This window comes from Hevea brasiliensis, chromosome 17 (genome assembly GCF_030052815.1).
Source record: "Hevea brasiliensis isolate MT/VB/25A 57/8 chromosome 17, ASM3005281v1, whole genome shotgun sequence".
In the NCBI taxonomy this organism is placed as follows: domain Eukaryota; kingdom Viridiplantae; phylum Streptophyta; class Magnoliopsida; order Malpighiales; family Euphorbiaceae; genus Hevea; species Hevea brasiliensis.
In genome coordinates this window covers 49,134,245-49,150,859 of record NC_079509.1, presented here as the reverse complement: position 1 = coordinate 49,150,859, position 16,615 = coordinate 49,134,245, and the positions used below count along the sequence as shown (strand labels likewise).

The 16,615-nt window shown below is 28.7% G+C and overlaps 1 protein-coding gene across 3 annotated transcripts; it reads left to right on the top strand.

Annotated features, from left to right (window-relative positions):
- Positions 1-8,837: 8,837 nt before the first annotated feature.
- LOC110653618 (ankyrin repeat-containing protein ITN1) lies at positions 8,838-15,264 on the top strand. 3 transcript variants are annotated; one of them, XM_058138910.1, is made up of 7 exons: positions 8,838-8,974; positions 9,520-9,693; positions 11,153-11,218; positions 11,881-12,828; positions 13,156-13,308; positions 13,694-14,118; positions 14,454-15,264. In XM_058138910.1, exons 3-7 carry the CDS (start codon positions 11,191-11,193, stop codon positions 15,111-15,113), a joined length of 2,214 nt encoding a protein of 737 aa, XP_057994893.1. In that variant the 5' UTR covers positions 8,838-8,974; positions 9,520-9,693; positions 11,153-11,190; the 3' UTR covers positions 15,114-15,264. The 3 variants fall into 3 exon arrangements, with proteins under 3 accessions (XP_057994893.1, XP_057994894.1, XP_057994895.1); XM_058138911.1 differs by lacking the exon at positions 8,838-8,974 and adding an exon at positions 9,105-9,425; XM_058138912.1 differs by lacking the exon at positions 8,838-8,974 and adding an exon at positions 9,105-9,430.
- The last annotated feature ends 1,351 nt before the right edge of the window (positions 15,265-16,615 follow it).

The following is a 16,615-nucleotide window of genomic DNA, read 5'->3' as shown; positions in this document are numbered from 1 at the left end:
AGAATTTCTAGGAGCAGCTTTTGATCTTTTGAAAGAATATTTATTTTTAATTTAGTTCTCATTTTCTGTATCAGAATTTGAACTGGGTGATGAACTTATAATTAATTCATTTTCTTCACTATCTATGAGTTCAGAAGAGTTGGACTCACTTCTAGTTTCAACTAGAAAAGCAGTTATTTTATTAATAACTTTTTCCTCCAATTGTAGTTCATGAAGTTTTTTATTTAGCTTGCAATAATTTAAAGTATGACATTTTTTTCCACACTTATAGCAAGTAAGACTTCTGAGATTTGTTTTGGATTTAGAACTAGATTTACTAGTCTTCTTTGAATTTTTTTTGTAATAAGGATCTTTTTCAGGTTTTGAAAGGGTTTTATATTTTTTGGATGATTTTTTATAAGATTTTTTGCCACAACTTTCTCCACAATCTGGAGTAGGATTTTTTATTCCTATTTCGAATTGTCTGCAGAAAGATTCTAACTATTGGCGAGTTTTCTTCATTTCCCATTTTAAATATTTTTGTAACTTTAAATCCTAATAAATCTTTAAACCTTCTTTTTGGGTGAGACTAACTAGTTCACCATAGGTTAATTGATTATATGGGATTTGGATTCCAAATGCTTCCTTGATCTTATTCCTAACTCTTTCTCCTAAAAGGGTTGGAAGTCCTGCAAGGAATTTTTCTTTTTAAAAGGGTTGATTAGAATCTTCTCTAAGTATTACCCTAGTAAGAAAAGTGTTTTTGTAATACTGAAAATCACTTAGTTTTTTACATCTAAGATTTGAAAGGACTTCGGCATTTTTATCCTTAAGAAAAGACGGATCACCTACGAAATGTAAGGAAATTATTACAATCAAGGTGGCTACTACATTTGGGATTGTTTATCCTAACTCATTAAGAATAAGCGTACCATCTTCTTGAGTTTGTATAGAATCTAAAATCTAAGATTGTTGTAGGTACGTGAGATGATAATCCCACCATCCTTTGAGCTGTCTTGAGAATCCTGCAATGAAGAGTTTAGCAATAGCTCTATTTGGGGTTCCAATTTGGGTTTTATAAGCATTTACTGTCATGGTCATTTCTGGAGCAAATTCAAGATGTTGTATTTAGACATACCATCTATATTCCATTCATAGATGGTAGAGGCATTGAATTTAGACTGAATTAAGATTTTAGGTCTATTTTCTATACCTAAGTCTAGAGCTGTTATTGGAAGGGGCGATGCTACTCGTAGCCAATAAAGCCTATTGATTTGTAAATTTTTTTGAGATTGGATCTCCTCGTTTTGTACGGACTAATTTTTTTGGCTTTGAACATCTGAATCTTTCTCTATTATATTGACACTTCTTTGAGAAGTCACAACTGGAGTAGAAGTCGCAGCTTCTAGCCTAGTTTGCAAGTTTTTTAAAGCTTTTATAAATTCAGATTGATTATTATTTTGTAATCCTTTTAACTATTTTTGGAGACTTGGAAGGTTTGAAGACTAGATTTTTTAATTTTGTATCAGGCTTAGTTTCAACGTGGAAAACCATAGCCTGTTGGGCTTGTTCAATTTTTTGTAATTGCTTACCTATGATATACAAATGAGCATTTGTAAAATTATTCTATTGAATAATATTTTTTATATTCACAGAATTATCTTTATTTATATTTTTGTGAGGGGCTGCTTCTACAGATTTGTCTAAATGGGGAATTTTTATTTTTCTAAGAGGAGGATGTTCATACTCTATTTTCCTCCCATTCGAAATTTCTCATTCAGGAGTTTTATTCCTAATAGTAACAGGGTTTATAGATTTTTTGGACTTTTTGAAAGTTTTAAAAAATGGATATGAAATGTTGTTTTGAAAAGCATACATTTCAAACCAATCAAAAAATAAAATATGAACTTTATATCGATGTACAAATTCATAAAAATTTTCTTGTATTTTTTTTCTTTGTTCCATAAAAGTATTGAAAAACCATAATTTCTTTTTATGGTTGTGAGGAGCATAAAAATCATCATGCAAAAATTTTCTATCAACTTCAAATTCTTTTTCAAGCATGTTTACTTCATTTACAACATTTTTTGTAATAGCCAAAAAAGTAGGTGAAGTTGGTTCTGATCATGGTTGGACTTCAACCTGAACAGATTCATTTTGTAGATTTGTGTAAACTGGATGATGAACATTTATAAAATAATTTACATTTTTATAAAGTGGAGCTAGGTATTTCTGAAGTAGAAAACCTAGAGGAACTAGGTAAGTCTGAAGTAGAATACCTAGGCTGAATGTTTGGAATGAAATTTATTTTTTCTGTAATTAGTTTTGTAATAGGTAAATTTATGACAAGTGGTAAGTGAGAAACTCTTTCTATGTCTATCATACTAGACATTGAAAAATTATCTGAGATCCTAAAGCTTCTATTAAAGCTAAGGCTAACTCTTCCATTTTTGTACTGGGTTATTTGTCTTAATTGAACATTTGGTTCAACAATTTTGAAAGATTCTGGTTGGACTGCGCCTTCTAAGACCCATTCTTCTAGCAAAGTTATGTCTTTCCATTGAATAGATCTAAGAATTATAGTATTTGTTTTTGAAAGATCAGTTTGTAAGAGCAATGTTTCTCCTTTTTTGCTTTAAAACTTATGTTTTGTAGCAAAAGCAAAAATTATGGCTTTGTAATGTATTTTGTAAATTAATGCAAGAGGAATAGATCCAGCTATCATTTTGTAGTTATGTGTTTTGATTTGTAAAACAAGTGATTTTGTAATGTTACTGTCGTTTAAAGAGACAATAAAGTCTGAATAGCAATAAAAAGAGATAGGTCTACTACACATACTAGACTTTATTGAACTATGCATTGAGTCCTGAAAGTTTATGAACCTAGTGTCTCTAAGAACTGCTAGGATTAAGGTGTTCAATCCTTCTTTTGTAAGAGGTTTAAGTCTTACTTGGACTAAACTTATGTGAATATATTTGTATTGTTTATCCCTATGTTTTTGTAAAGATTTTTGAAGAGAAGTTTGAAGAGAAGAGAAATAGTCTCAAAAAGTTTTGAAATTTGTAGATCTCTTTCTTCTGTTTTGCTAGTGAAATCAGTTTTAAAAAAATTTAGTTTTGAAGTCTGATAGATCTGGTCTTTTTGTACTTTTGGAATTTCCCAATTATCTATCGATTTTTCAAAATCTTCGATTATAATCTCTTCACTGCTAACTCTCTTTCTTGATTCGGAGGATAAGGTAGAACAGTTTGAGAAAGAAACAGTCCTATAGAAAATAGGATTCATATTTAAAAAAGTTTCTTAGGTTGATGTTCTGAGTTAAGTGGCTAACACCAAAAGATTCACTGCTTTAACTCGCCTTTCTACACAGCCTTAAAACGGGACTTACTACCCAGGCCTGTTGATAGCCTAAAGAATACCCAACCTATGATATTCACCTCAAGATCATAGATCAAACCTCAAAAATTTCTCAAATATGAATACTACCCCCGGTAACACTCTTTCACCCCCCCCCCCCCCCTCTGTGCTCTGATACCAAGGACACCCATGGACTGACTCAAACTCTTGAATATATATTGAATTTAAGTGCTTTTAATTATAAAAAAATTTTTAGAACCTACTTTACCTTTTTTTCTTTTTAACTATGTTACTGTTCATGGGATTTTTTTTTAAAACATCAGCTTGTATATACTAAAATCAAATCTCAAATTACTATGAATAGGAACAGTGACTTGTATTTTTTTTTTAATTTTTTTATTCAAACGAAGGGGTTGGCTTGCAATTGGTCTCCCATCTGCTCTTTGTACGGTAAATTTTATAATCTGTCTTTAAACTTTATTTTATATTTCATTCTACTATAAAATTTTCTAAATTTTAATTTTATTCACAAAAAATTCCTCTAATATGTGGTAACAAGTTTTCAAATTAAAAAATATCTCTAATTTATTATGTATGATGTCTACAAATACAACTTTAGTACTTTCCAGTGAAAGGTAAATCCTGTACTTTATCAGTAAGTATATCATTGTGAAGGTATTGATATTTTGTGTTGAGTCTAAACAGTAGTTGAAACAACCGGTATGCTTTGAGTGTCAGAGAAAAAGGGGAAAAAAATAATTTTTTTTTTTTTAAGTAGAAAACTTGTTATAGTAGGTTAGATAGATTTTTGCGAGATAAAAATAAAGTTCAGAAATTATTTAGTAATAAATTGAAATTAAGTGACGAAAGGAAATACAAAACAAAATTCAAGTAGAGGCTATATAAATTACCAGCTTTTTCTCTATATTATAGTTTTTCTATTTAATTGATTTTGCCATGTTGCTTTAGAGAACTTGAGTACATGGGAAAGATAACTATTATGACCCTACAATTTATAATCCAATGAAGTTGCTACATTCATTTCATATATACATTTTAGGATAGTTTTGCATCTATTTTACTCTTATAATTGAGTACTTTTTATGTTTTTAGCTTTATTTTAGCTTAATTATTAATTTTAATTACTTGATATTTGATTTTTATAATTTTGGTGTTTTTAATAGGTTTTGAAGTGAATTGAAGGTCAATTATGCATTAGGAGATGATTTGAAAATATTTAGAATATTAAAGAATGGAAAAAAGTTGAAGAAATTAAGTTTTGAAATCTAAGCTTGCCAAGATTTACTTAAGATATTGCTTGAGATATTACTAATGGCATGCCACATTGGTTAGCCTATGGCATAAAGCAAGTTGAAAGTTAAGTGTAGCTAAATTCCAGCATCTTCAGAATTTTCAACAAAAATATGCCGAGATTTGCTTGAGAAGTTGCTTAAGATCCTACTTATGATATGTCGAGATGCTTAAGATACAGCTCGGGTTAAGCTAGAGGTCAAGCGCAGCGAAAATTCACTGAAATACAAAAACCTGCCAAGATTTTGCTGAAAAACTTGCTTACCCTATGCCACTAGGCAATGTAGTGCCTGGAATCTTACTTAAGATGTTGCTTAAGGTAAAGCAACTCTGTCAGGAGGCACCTCAGAAATGTGAAAATACATGTTGACTTGAAAATTTCTACACCTCATCGCAGAGGAAAAGTAGCAAAAAAAAATACGAAAATGAAAAAAGAAAAAGAGAAATGGGTTTTTGTGGAGAAAAGAAAGGGATAATAAATAATTTTGATATTCGAATTGCTAAATTTTGCCATTGAAACAACATTTTCACATATCGAGAACATTAATGGTTACTGTTCATATCGAAGAGACATCGTTCAGAAAGCACGCCTGACAGCTATCCATGGAACTTTACAAATGTACCTCCAAAAGCAACGCATCATTAGTGCTTAACCGAGGAGTCCTACCCAAAGCAAATGAATGGACAAAATACACGAACCTGAAGATTCTAATGACTAGACGGGGATTAATGATATCACCCGCTAGAAATTCAATGTGGCAGTCAAAATGTCAACATACAAAAATCCATCATGGTGGTCAAAATGTCAATGCTCACTAAGGAGAGGAACAAATGAAAGGCCACTCAACCCAAACCGAACAGAGTCGAACTGAATAAAACATGGTCCAAACCTGACAAGAAACAATGCTTTCACTCACCTAACAAGCCGAGCTAAACTATAACCAAGCAAGTAGGGGTGTAAATGAGCCGAGCCGAGCCGAGCTTTGAATAGTTTAAGCTCGGCTCGTTTTATTTTTTTTCAGGCTCGAGCTCGGCTCGAGCTCGATTCGAGTTTTAATATTCAAGCTCGAGCTCGGCTCGTTACATACATATTAAACTCGAGCTTGATTCGAGCTCAGCTCGTATCAAACTCATTTATAATATAAACGAACCAAGCTCGAGCTCGGCTTATTTATAGATTAAGCTGAAGCTTGAATTCGAGCTCGACTCAAGCTCGTTAATATTTATTATATTAAAATAAAATTTAATTTAAATAAAAGTAAATTAAAAATTAAATTAATTATAATTAAAAATATATTTAATCTTAATTAAAATAAATTTAAAATTGAAAAAAAAATACTAAAGAACCCATTTGGGCCCCACATGTTGGCTCTAGCTAATAAGAAAAAAGCATTTAAGTTAGGGTGGGGGGTGGGTGGCTTTCCTTAAAAAAGGGAAGCCACTCACCTCCCACCCTTTTCTATTCGACGTGGGACAAGTCTCACATTAGATTTTTGTTTTTCTTTTCTAATTTATTAACTTTTATTTTTAAATTTTAACATACTTTTATTTTATATAAATAATTTACTACAATAAAAGCCTAATAGTACAATATAATGTATAATTAAAATTTTATCATATTTATTATTACATTTATAAATTTTTAAGGTTTAAATTTGATTAAGAATCATATTTACATTATGCACATGCTTAATCTAATTTCATGGCTCTTAACTAAACTCAATAATATTATGATTTAATTAAAAAGATTACCATATAATACAAATTCAATATATTATATGATATCAATTATTAATTATAATCATATTTAACTCAATTACATGTGTATGTATATACACGCACAATCTACTCTTATGACACAAATAAATTCAATAGTATTATGATTTAATTAAAAAGATTACTATGTAATACAAATACAATATATTATATGATATCAATATATAAATGACAATTATAATAAACTCAACTACATAAATGTATATATATATATATATATATATATATATATATATATATATATATATATATATATATATATATATACATACACACACACACACATAATCTAATTTCATGGCTCTTAACTAAATTCAATAGTATTATAATTTAAATTTAACATATTAATAATTTAATCTTTAGGGAATAAGTGGATAATATTATGTAGGAAAAGATTTAGGAGAGAGAAATTTTTAAAGGATGCATAAAGAGAAAGTGCTTAGAGAGAGAGAAGAATAATAATAATGGATAAATAGTTTAGTATTAAAATTGAATATTAATCTTTTAAAAATTTAAAGTTAACATAAAAGAAAACTAATCAAAAGATTGGAAATGAGACAACATATAAAAAGAAAGTAATAATAATTGTTAGATATATTAATGTTAATTTTGAAATTTAATCTTTTAAAAGTTTAAAATTTTAATAGAGAATGAAGAGAGGGAGAGAGATATGTTTCATGTTTCAAATCGCACTAACGCCAAAAGTATGTAATTTTAATTTCTTTAGTAATTTAATATATATAAAATAGTTTACAATAATTTTTATGTATTTATTATCCAATATTCTAAATTTATTCTCATATAAAAATTAACTTTTTGTAAAAAATAAATCTAAAGCATAAATAACTATAAAATTATAAATATATTTTATATATTGTTTATATCATATTTTTAAAGAAAATATTATTTTAAAAATAATTATAAACAAAATAAATATATTTATAATATTATAAAATTATAATAATTAATATAAATATTTTTGTAAACGAGCCTATAAACGAGTTAGTTTACGAACCTGCTCAACGAGCCAGCTCGCGAGCCTGTTCAACGAGCCAGCTCGTGAACTTATAAACGAGCCGAAATTGAACTCGAGCTCGAGTAGAATACTGCTAAGCTCGAGCTCGGCTTGTTTATATAACGAACTTAAAATTCGAGCTCGAGTTCGGCTCGTTTAAAAATCGAGTCGAACTGGGCCGAGCTTTTTATCGAGCCGAACCTCGAATAGCTCATGAGCGGCTTGGTTCATTTACACCCCTACAAGCAAGAGAAACATTTAGCGAAGATACAACCAGATTTTTAAGGGGCAATCTCGGTCTATCTATCCAAGATTACCCTCATAATTTAAGCAATGACTAATTTTGAAAAGCCTATAAACGTTGAAGAAGGATAAAAAAGAAGGTATGTATTCATATTATCTCAAATAAACTCTAAATCTCTTTTATTCTCTCATAACCGGTTCACTGACTTGAGCGTCGGAGTGGTTAGCTATGGGGCCATCAACCTTACTTCTCTACGTGACGATAGGATTGGACTCTTGAAACTACGGCAGCATCACTGTTGTACTTTAATTTTTAAGCCTTGTATTTACTTTCCACAATCAATATAATTCTCATTTTTCAATTTATAATTGCTTTCACATTCATTTTGTAATTAAAGCAGATTGTATATAATAGAGTTGGTTCTTGCAATTGTTTATTTTAAAAGTTAGAGTACACTTTATTGATATATTCTGTATTTGGCTCACCCATATTCAAACTATTACTCAACCAATTATTTGTCAAACAAAAAACTGCAAAATCAAAGAAAATTATAGAATATCTCTAAAACACTAAAAAGTAATGTTCATTACATTAATAAAAAAAATTAATTATGAGTAAACATCTGATAAATTTTTGGAGATGAGTGTTCTTTAAAGTATATTAAGATGCCCTTGGTTTAGCTCATAAATTCTAAAAATACGATTACTTGTTTGTTTATAATAGTATTTTAACTTATAAATTAAAAAAAAAAAAAACTAGTTTTTCATTTTGATACTTATAAGCACTAAATTCATAAATTAATTTGATCAAGTATTTTACAATATTGTCTCCATTTAATTTTTAAACTATTACTATATTCCTCATTTAATATCTTTCTTAGTCACTTTAATAATAAATATGCTTAAATTATTTTTCATTAAATATGTTAAGTGTTTATTAATTATTTATAAATATTGAAACTAAATATGTAATTATTTAAATTTTAAATATTTATAAATTCAAAGAAAATTATTAAAATTAAATATTTATAAATTAATTTTTATAAATAAATCAAACACCCTCCAAATTAAAGTTAATTTTGAAAAGAAAGAAACTTACTGATTACTTAATTGAGTTGTTGGCCAAGTGGGTCAGTTGACTTATAACTTACACAGAAACATCAACATGTTCATATCTCTGTTTATTACGCAGCCCATACCTCAAATCAGAGTGCTCCACTCCATTCCATTACCCTTCCTTCCCATTAGCGTATTGTCCTGGCCAAGAGTTCTCTTTCTTTTCCATCTTTTGAGGTAAGTGTCCATTGCTTGCTGGCTTCATCTCATCCTTTTAAATTTTTGGGTAAATTAATATTTCTCTCAGAATTTTTTCTTCCCTCTGTTATTTTATTATTTTTTCCTTAACTCAAATTTTAATTTTTGGGCTTTTCCCTTTTTGTGATTCTAATCAGTCTCCATAAGCGTCGACTTCTCTTGACTTCTATTTTCTTTTTCATGAGGCGTTTTTTCATTAGCTGAAAACCCTTCTCAAAACAAAGAACTATGATTAATTGGAAAATTCTTGCCCTATCAAAATCTACGGCAACAGATTTAAATGATTCTTGGTAAGAGTAGTGGTAAGGATAGCCATGAAATGAAAATACCCAAAAACTGAGTTGAGATTTTGGTAAGATTTCTCAATGAAATACCCAATCCATCGCAAATGTTCTTGAGGGTTATTATGATTTGGAAGAAGGAATCGATAGTAAGGTTTAGATTTTTATCAATTTCATGGGTTTAAGCATGTTTATTATATAAAAGGAAAGATTAGATTTGTATTTTCATTGTTGGTTTTGCAGAAGAGGGAGACCGATTCCAGTAGCATTCAAGCTACCTCAGGCATTCTCTGTCGATTTTGGCAGCAGTCCAAGTGAATTGAGAAGATCAGCTGCGTCAACCAGGCTTGCTCGGTTCGCTGAACGAAGCCTGCGGAGTGGATTGCTCGGCACACCTCTCTGCTTTCAACTCCTTCGGTAAAATGTCGACAAACCTTGTCTCTCTTTATTTCTCTCAATATGTTAGGGTTTTGAGTTGTGAATTATTACTGGATTCTCTTATTTATAATATTATATATCTGCAATTTCTGTCTTGCACTTTGCATTAAGAGTGTCAGTTTCCATTCCGGCAGAGCCATAATTAAATTTTATTTTCTCTACGATTGGAATCAGAAAGATTTTAATTGGATTTTAAGTGGTTTGGTTTAAATTTTAATTTCGATTTCGGTTTAGGTTTGTGTCTTACCTCCTATTAAGTGTAATATATTTTAAATGGACATAAATCGAGGGTTTATCTGAAAAAAAAAAATATTAGAGAAAAAACAATAAAGCAACCTGGGTAGCCACAGTTGGCTTCCTAAGGAGGAGACTTAAGGGAGGAAAGTAAAAGAGCAAAGGAGAAATGACAAGGAAAGATAGAAGAAAGGATTTGTACTGCCTTCTCTCCCTATAAGCATATTATTTCTTGGTACAATTATTTATCACATGTAATACAATTTTAATTTCATATATATATATTGAGTTTGATAAAAATATCCATATTAATTTATTATAATGACAATAAAAAAATTATTTTATGTTTTAATATTAATATTAATTATTGATTTTTTTAGATAATCTTATGTAATATTAAATTTGCAAAGCACTATATAAACTTCAATTATAAGGCTTGAATCAAATTCTTACAGTATTAAAAAAATTTAGAAATAATTATATGTAATTTTGAATTAATTATAATAATAAAAAATTAAATTTTAATTAATTATTTAAAATTAAAATTAATTTTAAAATAAGTAGGATCCTCTTTATAGTTCATATTATTTATGATATTAAAATTTTTTTAAAAATTAATTAAGCTAGCTATAAAATCATTGAAACAAGAAAAAAATAAAAATAATAATAAAGTTTTTTTTTAAAATTAAGTAATTTCTTAAAAATGTTAATGGTATGCTCTAGTCCTGCATTGGGAAGTTATTTTAAATTTATAATTATAAATATATTTTAAAAAGAAATTAATTTATTTATAATAATTAGTAATTATTTCCTCTATTTGTAAGCCTATAATTAAGGATGAATTTTAATAATGTTATTCTTGGCATTTAAATGGTTTTTTTTTCTTTTTCATTTTTTTAAATTATCATAAAAATATAGAAAAATATCATATAATTTCACATTATTATTATTATCTAATGGTATAAATTAAAATTTAAGATTTGAATTATTATAATACATAAATTAAAAGGTTGTGAGTAAAATTAATCTAATTATTTATTATAAAATATGAACTCAATTAAAAATAAAAAAGTAAAATATGTTAAATATATGAAAGGTTATAAGTGTTAAAAAGTAAATTTAATTATAAAAGAAAAAACACATTGACTTTTGATTCAAAATAACTCATAAAATTTACTTACTATCAGAGTATTGATTATTACAGGTAATTTGATTTATAACAACTTTGAGTTGGCAACGGACATGGCTAACAATGGAGTAAACCAAGCAGGTATGAGTTAACTATGCACTTCTCAATTGTCCCTAAACTTAGGGCATTATAATAGTATAGTCCTTAACAGTTTACTGGTAATCTTCTGATTTAACAAGAAAAAAAAAAAAATTCTCACTCATCTCTCTTCAGTAGTGTTTCTCTTTCTTCTTGCATCTCTCTCTTCTTTCTCTTCTCATTTCACTCTCAATTGTCTCTCACTATTCTCTCTCTTTCTTTCTCCATTCTCTCGCAAAATTTCTCACTCCTCTCTCTCCCTGGTTTTCTATCCCATACAACTATCCTCCTTTGTATATCCACCATCATTTGTAATTGATTCTGTGTATTCTTGCTTGTTAAATGAATCTTCCATATGTTTAAAAATATCTCTTTATCTTATGTTATTTTAAACTTCAATTTATTAAAAAATTTGTAAACTTCAAGAAAGAATGAAGATAACCATTTCATAAATTTAATTTTGTTGTCTATAAGTTAGTTTAAAATTTAAAAAATATATCATTAATTATTAATTTTATAAATTTAATTTAAATATGTATCTATCATGCATTATATAATTTCAACAAATTTCTCTTCTTTTTTTTTCCCTTTCTTTGTTAACTTCATTTTATTTGCTCTTGTGAGATTTCAATTGTTTGATTTTTTTTTTGAATTCAACATGATAGAGGAAATAAGGAAAAAATTGCAACTGTATAAAGCTGCGATGAGTGGTGATTGGGAGATTGCTATGCACAACCAGCCAATAACAGCTAGGATCAATAAGCGTGGGGAGACTGCTCTCCATATTGCAACTGCAGCAAACCACACTCATTTTGTGGAAAAGCTTGTTGAAATGATTGCTCCAAACAATATGGAGCATTTAGCTATTAAAACTGTGCGCCCACCCCCTGTCACAGCAATAACTCCAACTGCAATTGCACCTCAAGCTTCAGCTCTAGGTGATGTCATAGGTGCAGGCGCAACTGCATTCAGTATACAAGAGGACCCATCCATCAGCAGGACTCAAGCAGCAGTCACAGTAAATTTAGGGCGACGAGCAGAGCACAGAATCCAAGCTGCGGCTGCAGCTCCACAACCTCAGGAACCAGCCTCACAACCACAGGAGCAAAGAAGTACTACTCCAGCCGCAATTGCACCTCAAGCCGTAGGTGCAGCCCCAACTGCAGGGCAAATAGTGGAGGACCCAACCATGGGCAGAGCTCAAGCTGCAGCTGCATTAGCATTTGCAGCCGCAAACGCAATTGCAGCTCAACAAGAAAATGCCCAAGTCACAACTGTAGTTACTATCCTTGCTCCGGCTGCAGCCCCACAACCAAAGGACACAGCCCCAAAACCAGTGGACACAGCCTCACAATCAGTGGAGCAAGGAAATACAGCTTTTTGTTATGCTGCTATTTCTGGAAATGTGAAAATTGCTAAAATTATGAAGGATAAGAAGAATGATTTGCCAAGGATCCGAGGTAGACAAAATTGCTTACCAATTTATTTGGCGGCTTTGGCTGGCCATGAACAAATGGTGCGGGAACTGTACGAGGATTATCATAGCAACAATGAAGTAACAGATGACGATCGCATTAGTTTACTCATCGCTTTGGTAGAGTCTGATATATACGGTAAGGAATATTCATTTCCATGATAAATAAGTGCAATATATAAACATGGATAAAATTGATATGTTTTTGAATTTTTACTTAATTTTAATCGAGTTCTTAAACAAACAACTTCATAAAACATACAAAAAAAGTCTTTAATTGATAGATTGTTGGATGTGGGAACTAGAGATTGAAAACTTGATTCTGTGACTAAAACTGAAATTGTCTTTTTAAAATATTCAACTGCTGAAAATTAAAATAAAAATATATTTTTTTATTAATAATTTAAAAAAAATAATTATTTCCTGTGCTATAACTGCATTTTTTTTTTTAATAATTTGGTTTTAGATATTGCACTGAAGATGATAAAGCATCACTCAGAGTTGGCCACTATGAAAGATAAAGATGGAAAGAGATCAGCATTGCATGCGTTTGCTGAAAAGCCTTGTATTCCTTCAATTCAAACTTCTACGGGGATCTGGAGTTACTGCATAAATTTCTGTTAGTATTCTCTCTTTTAAACTCAACTGCTATGATTCTATTTAGTAGTATTCATTTGACATATTAGTTGTTAATCCAATAAAATCTCTAACAAAAGATAGAATTTTTAACATTATGATAATTATTATAAAATCAAGATTAATTGGTTTTTTGGATGGAGTATATGAAGGTTTTGTAAAGGTAGCTATGGTAAACCCACCAGTTTAGTGGGTTGAAATATAAAATATTTTTACAAAACAAAATAAACTCCATTTTCATTCATTTGATTCCAAATATAATTTTAGTATATTTGGAATCGAATTGAGGATGATAAAATAGGATAAAACTCAATCAAAACTTGAACTCTTGAAACTGAATTTTGGTAGATTTGTTTTCTCAATTGCAGTGTCGAACAAAGAAAAGCGCAAACAAGGGCTTGAGCTAGTCGAACAGCTTTGGGAGAAAGTAATATTAGACGATGAGGACAAAGTTTCTCAGTTTATGATTGTACCTTCTGGGCGACTAATATTTATTGCAGCTGAAAATGGAAACGTAGAGTTCCTAACCATACTTATACGTAAATATCCACATTTAGTATTTAAGGTTGATGACGACCAGTGTACCATTTTTCATAAAGCTATTTTGAATCGACATGAGAAAATCTTCATGCTAATTTTTGAGTTGGGTATGATGAACTTAATTAACATATATGAGGATAAGGATGGCAATAACATGTTGCACTTGGCTGGAAAAATGCCACAAGAAGAAAGTCGAGTAAATGTTGTGCCAGGAGCAGCTCTACAACTACAGCGTGAGCTACAGTGGTTTGAGGTAACCTACCATTAATTCTTACTTCTCAGAGAAAACACACATACACACACATATATACAAGGAGAGGCATCTTTCACAAGAGCCATTAATCTTATTAATTTGCAGTTTGTGAAGTTTAGGCATTATCGCAAATTAAGTTTATTATTATTAGTAAATCACACCCATTTATAATGAATTACATTTTCATTGAAAATGTGTAGACACATTTTATAATAACAAACATAATATTATGATTGTTATTAATACATATATTGATTTTAAAAGTGTCAAACTTTATTTATTAGGGATCTCATCTCTAATCCTTTCAATTTGATATCCGTATGCAAAATTTGTAGGTAGTGAAGAAGGTTGTTAGACCAGGGCAAATTGCAGCAAAAAATGTAGATGGGAAGACTCCGAGAGATGTATTCCTGAAAGAGCACAAGGAATTAAGGGAAGCAGCGGAGAAATGGATGATAAATACAGCAAATTCATGCATGCTTGTGGCAACCCTAATTGCCACTGTTGTTTTTGCAGCAGCTTTCACCGTACCTGGAGGTAATGGACAAGATACTGGGATTCCTATTTTCGTTCGCGATACTTTGTTTAAAATTTTTGCCATAGCGGATGGAGTATCTTTAGCATTCTCAACCTCTTCAATACTATCCTTTTTATCCATTCTTACTTCTCGATTCTCAATGGATGATTTTCTCAAGTCGTTGCCAAAAAAGTTAATCCTTGGACTCTTATTCCTTTTCATAGCAATAATAACGATGATGGGTGCCTTTGTTTTAGCCTTTTTCTTAATTTTTAAACATAGAAATGTCGGATTTGCTATTTCTATTGCTGCAGTTGCTTCTCTTCCAATCCTTTTATTCATTTGGCAGCTCTATCTTCTTATTGAGATGGTTCGTTCCACCTACCTGTCCTTCCTTTTATGTTGCAATAAAAAATCTCTCTTTCCTTCCAAATCAAAATTTCAAAGACTGAAAAAGCTATGTTGTTACTTCAATTAGCTCCATACTTGTTCTTCTAGTCTCTCTGTTGTGTACAACTTCAATTTATAACAGGGACAAATTTTGTGCTATTACTGTATATTTCATGCATGTGTCTTGTATTTTTTCTCTTGTACAACAAACATCAAATGAAATAATATTTTTTCGTATATATATATATATATATATATATATATATATATATTATTCATTTAGTTACAATCGGCACACTTACATAAAATTTAATAATTTTAAATATAACTATAATATCATCATGAATATATATAATGGTTATCATTAATTTTCGTTTTAAGTGGTTATCATAATCTGAAAGCGTTAGATAATAAAGATTTAAAAAAAAAATTATATCAATCCGTATATTTTTATTAAGCTAATTAAATACTAACTTAACAACTCTGTAACTTCAACAAATATGAGCTTCAATAATAATTTTTGAACATTATTTTTAACATGATAGTAAAATTATAAATGATATCAAATTAATGTATTTAGACATTGAGATAACATATATTATAATAAATAATATATACAATGTTATGTATAATAGTATAATGTTATGTATAATAGTATTGTAAATTAGTATAAAAATGTTATCAAAACCTTTAGATTATAGAGTTTATGTACATCATTATGTGTTTACTAATAATTATTATTAAAATATTTTAAATTTTTAACAATATATGTGACATATTATCTAAAGTCTAAATTTATTATAGTGTGTTCACTATGACAACACAATGATACTAAAAATATTATATTAAGCATATATAATCAAAATAAATGAACAAGCTATATATCATAGATAGCTCTATTTTAATTAATCAACCGACTTATGTCAATTTAAAGTATACTAATTAGTTTAAGAAAAAGCTAAAACTAATAACTCATATTTTGGGGAAAATTTCATTAATATTTTTATTTGCATCATAATTTAATTTTATTATTTTAGATCCAAATTAATTAATGAGTTCGAGATATAAAATTAAATTATTTAGGGCCTGTTTGGATTAACTGTTGAATACAACTCATATTTGTTGGTGATAGCATTATTCTTGTTAGTTGATAGTGATAACCGATAGTGATGATAATTTGTTTTATATTAAGTGTTTGGTAAAATCATATTTAGCTGTTGCTGTTAATATGTGAAATGACTAATAAGGGTATATATCATATAATTTATTTTATTATTTAAATAAATATAAAATTATAAATTTATTACATTATATTATATATTATATTATTAAATTAAATATATAATTATTAAATTAATATATTATATTATTTAAATAAATATATAATTATTAATCTTTTATATTATATCATTTATTTTATTATTGAAATAAGAAAGTAATTATTTTTTAAGATAATTAAATAATTTTAAAAATATAGATAAAATAATAAAATAATTATTATTGTTAATAGAAAAATTTATAATTAATTTTAAGTTTTTGGATATAAATAAATATTTTATATTTTATGTTATTAATAAAAAATATTTTAAC

What these genes read in the sequence shown, in the direction of transcription:
- LOC110653618 (XM_058138910.1), top strand. Translation starts at nt 11,191, where the DNA reads ATGGCTAACAATGGAGTAAACCAAGCAG. An exon ending in CAATGGAGTAAACCAAGCAG is followed by an intron (nt 11,219 to 11,880) that starts GTATGAGTTAAC and finishes TCAACATGATAG; the next exon opens with AGGAAATAAGGAAAAAATTG. An exon ending in GAGTTACTGCATAAATTTCT is followed by an intron (nt 13,309 to 13,693) that starts GTTAGTATTCTC and finishes TCTCAATTGCAG; the next exon opens with TGTCGAACAAAGAAAAGCGC.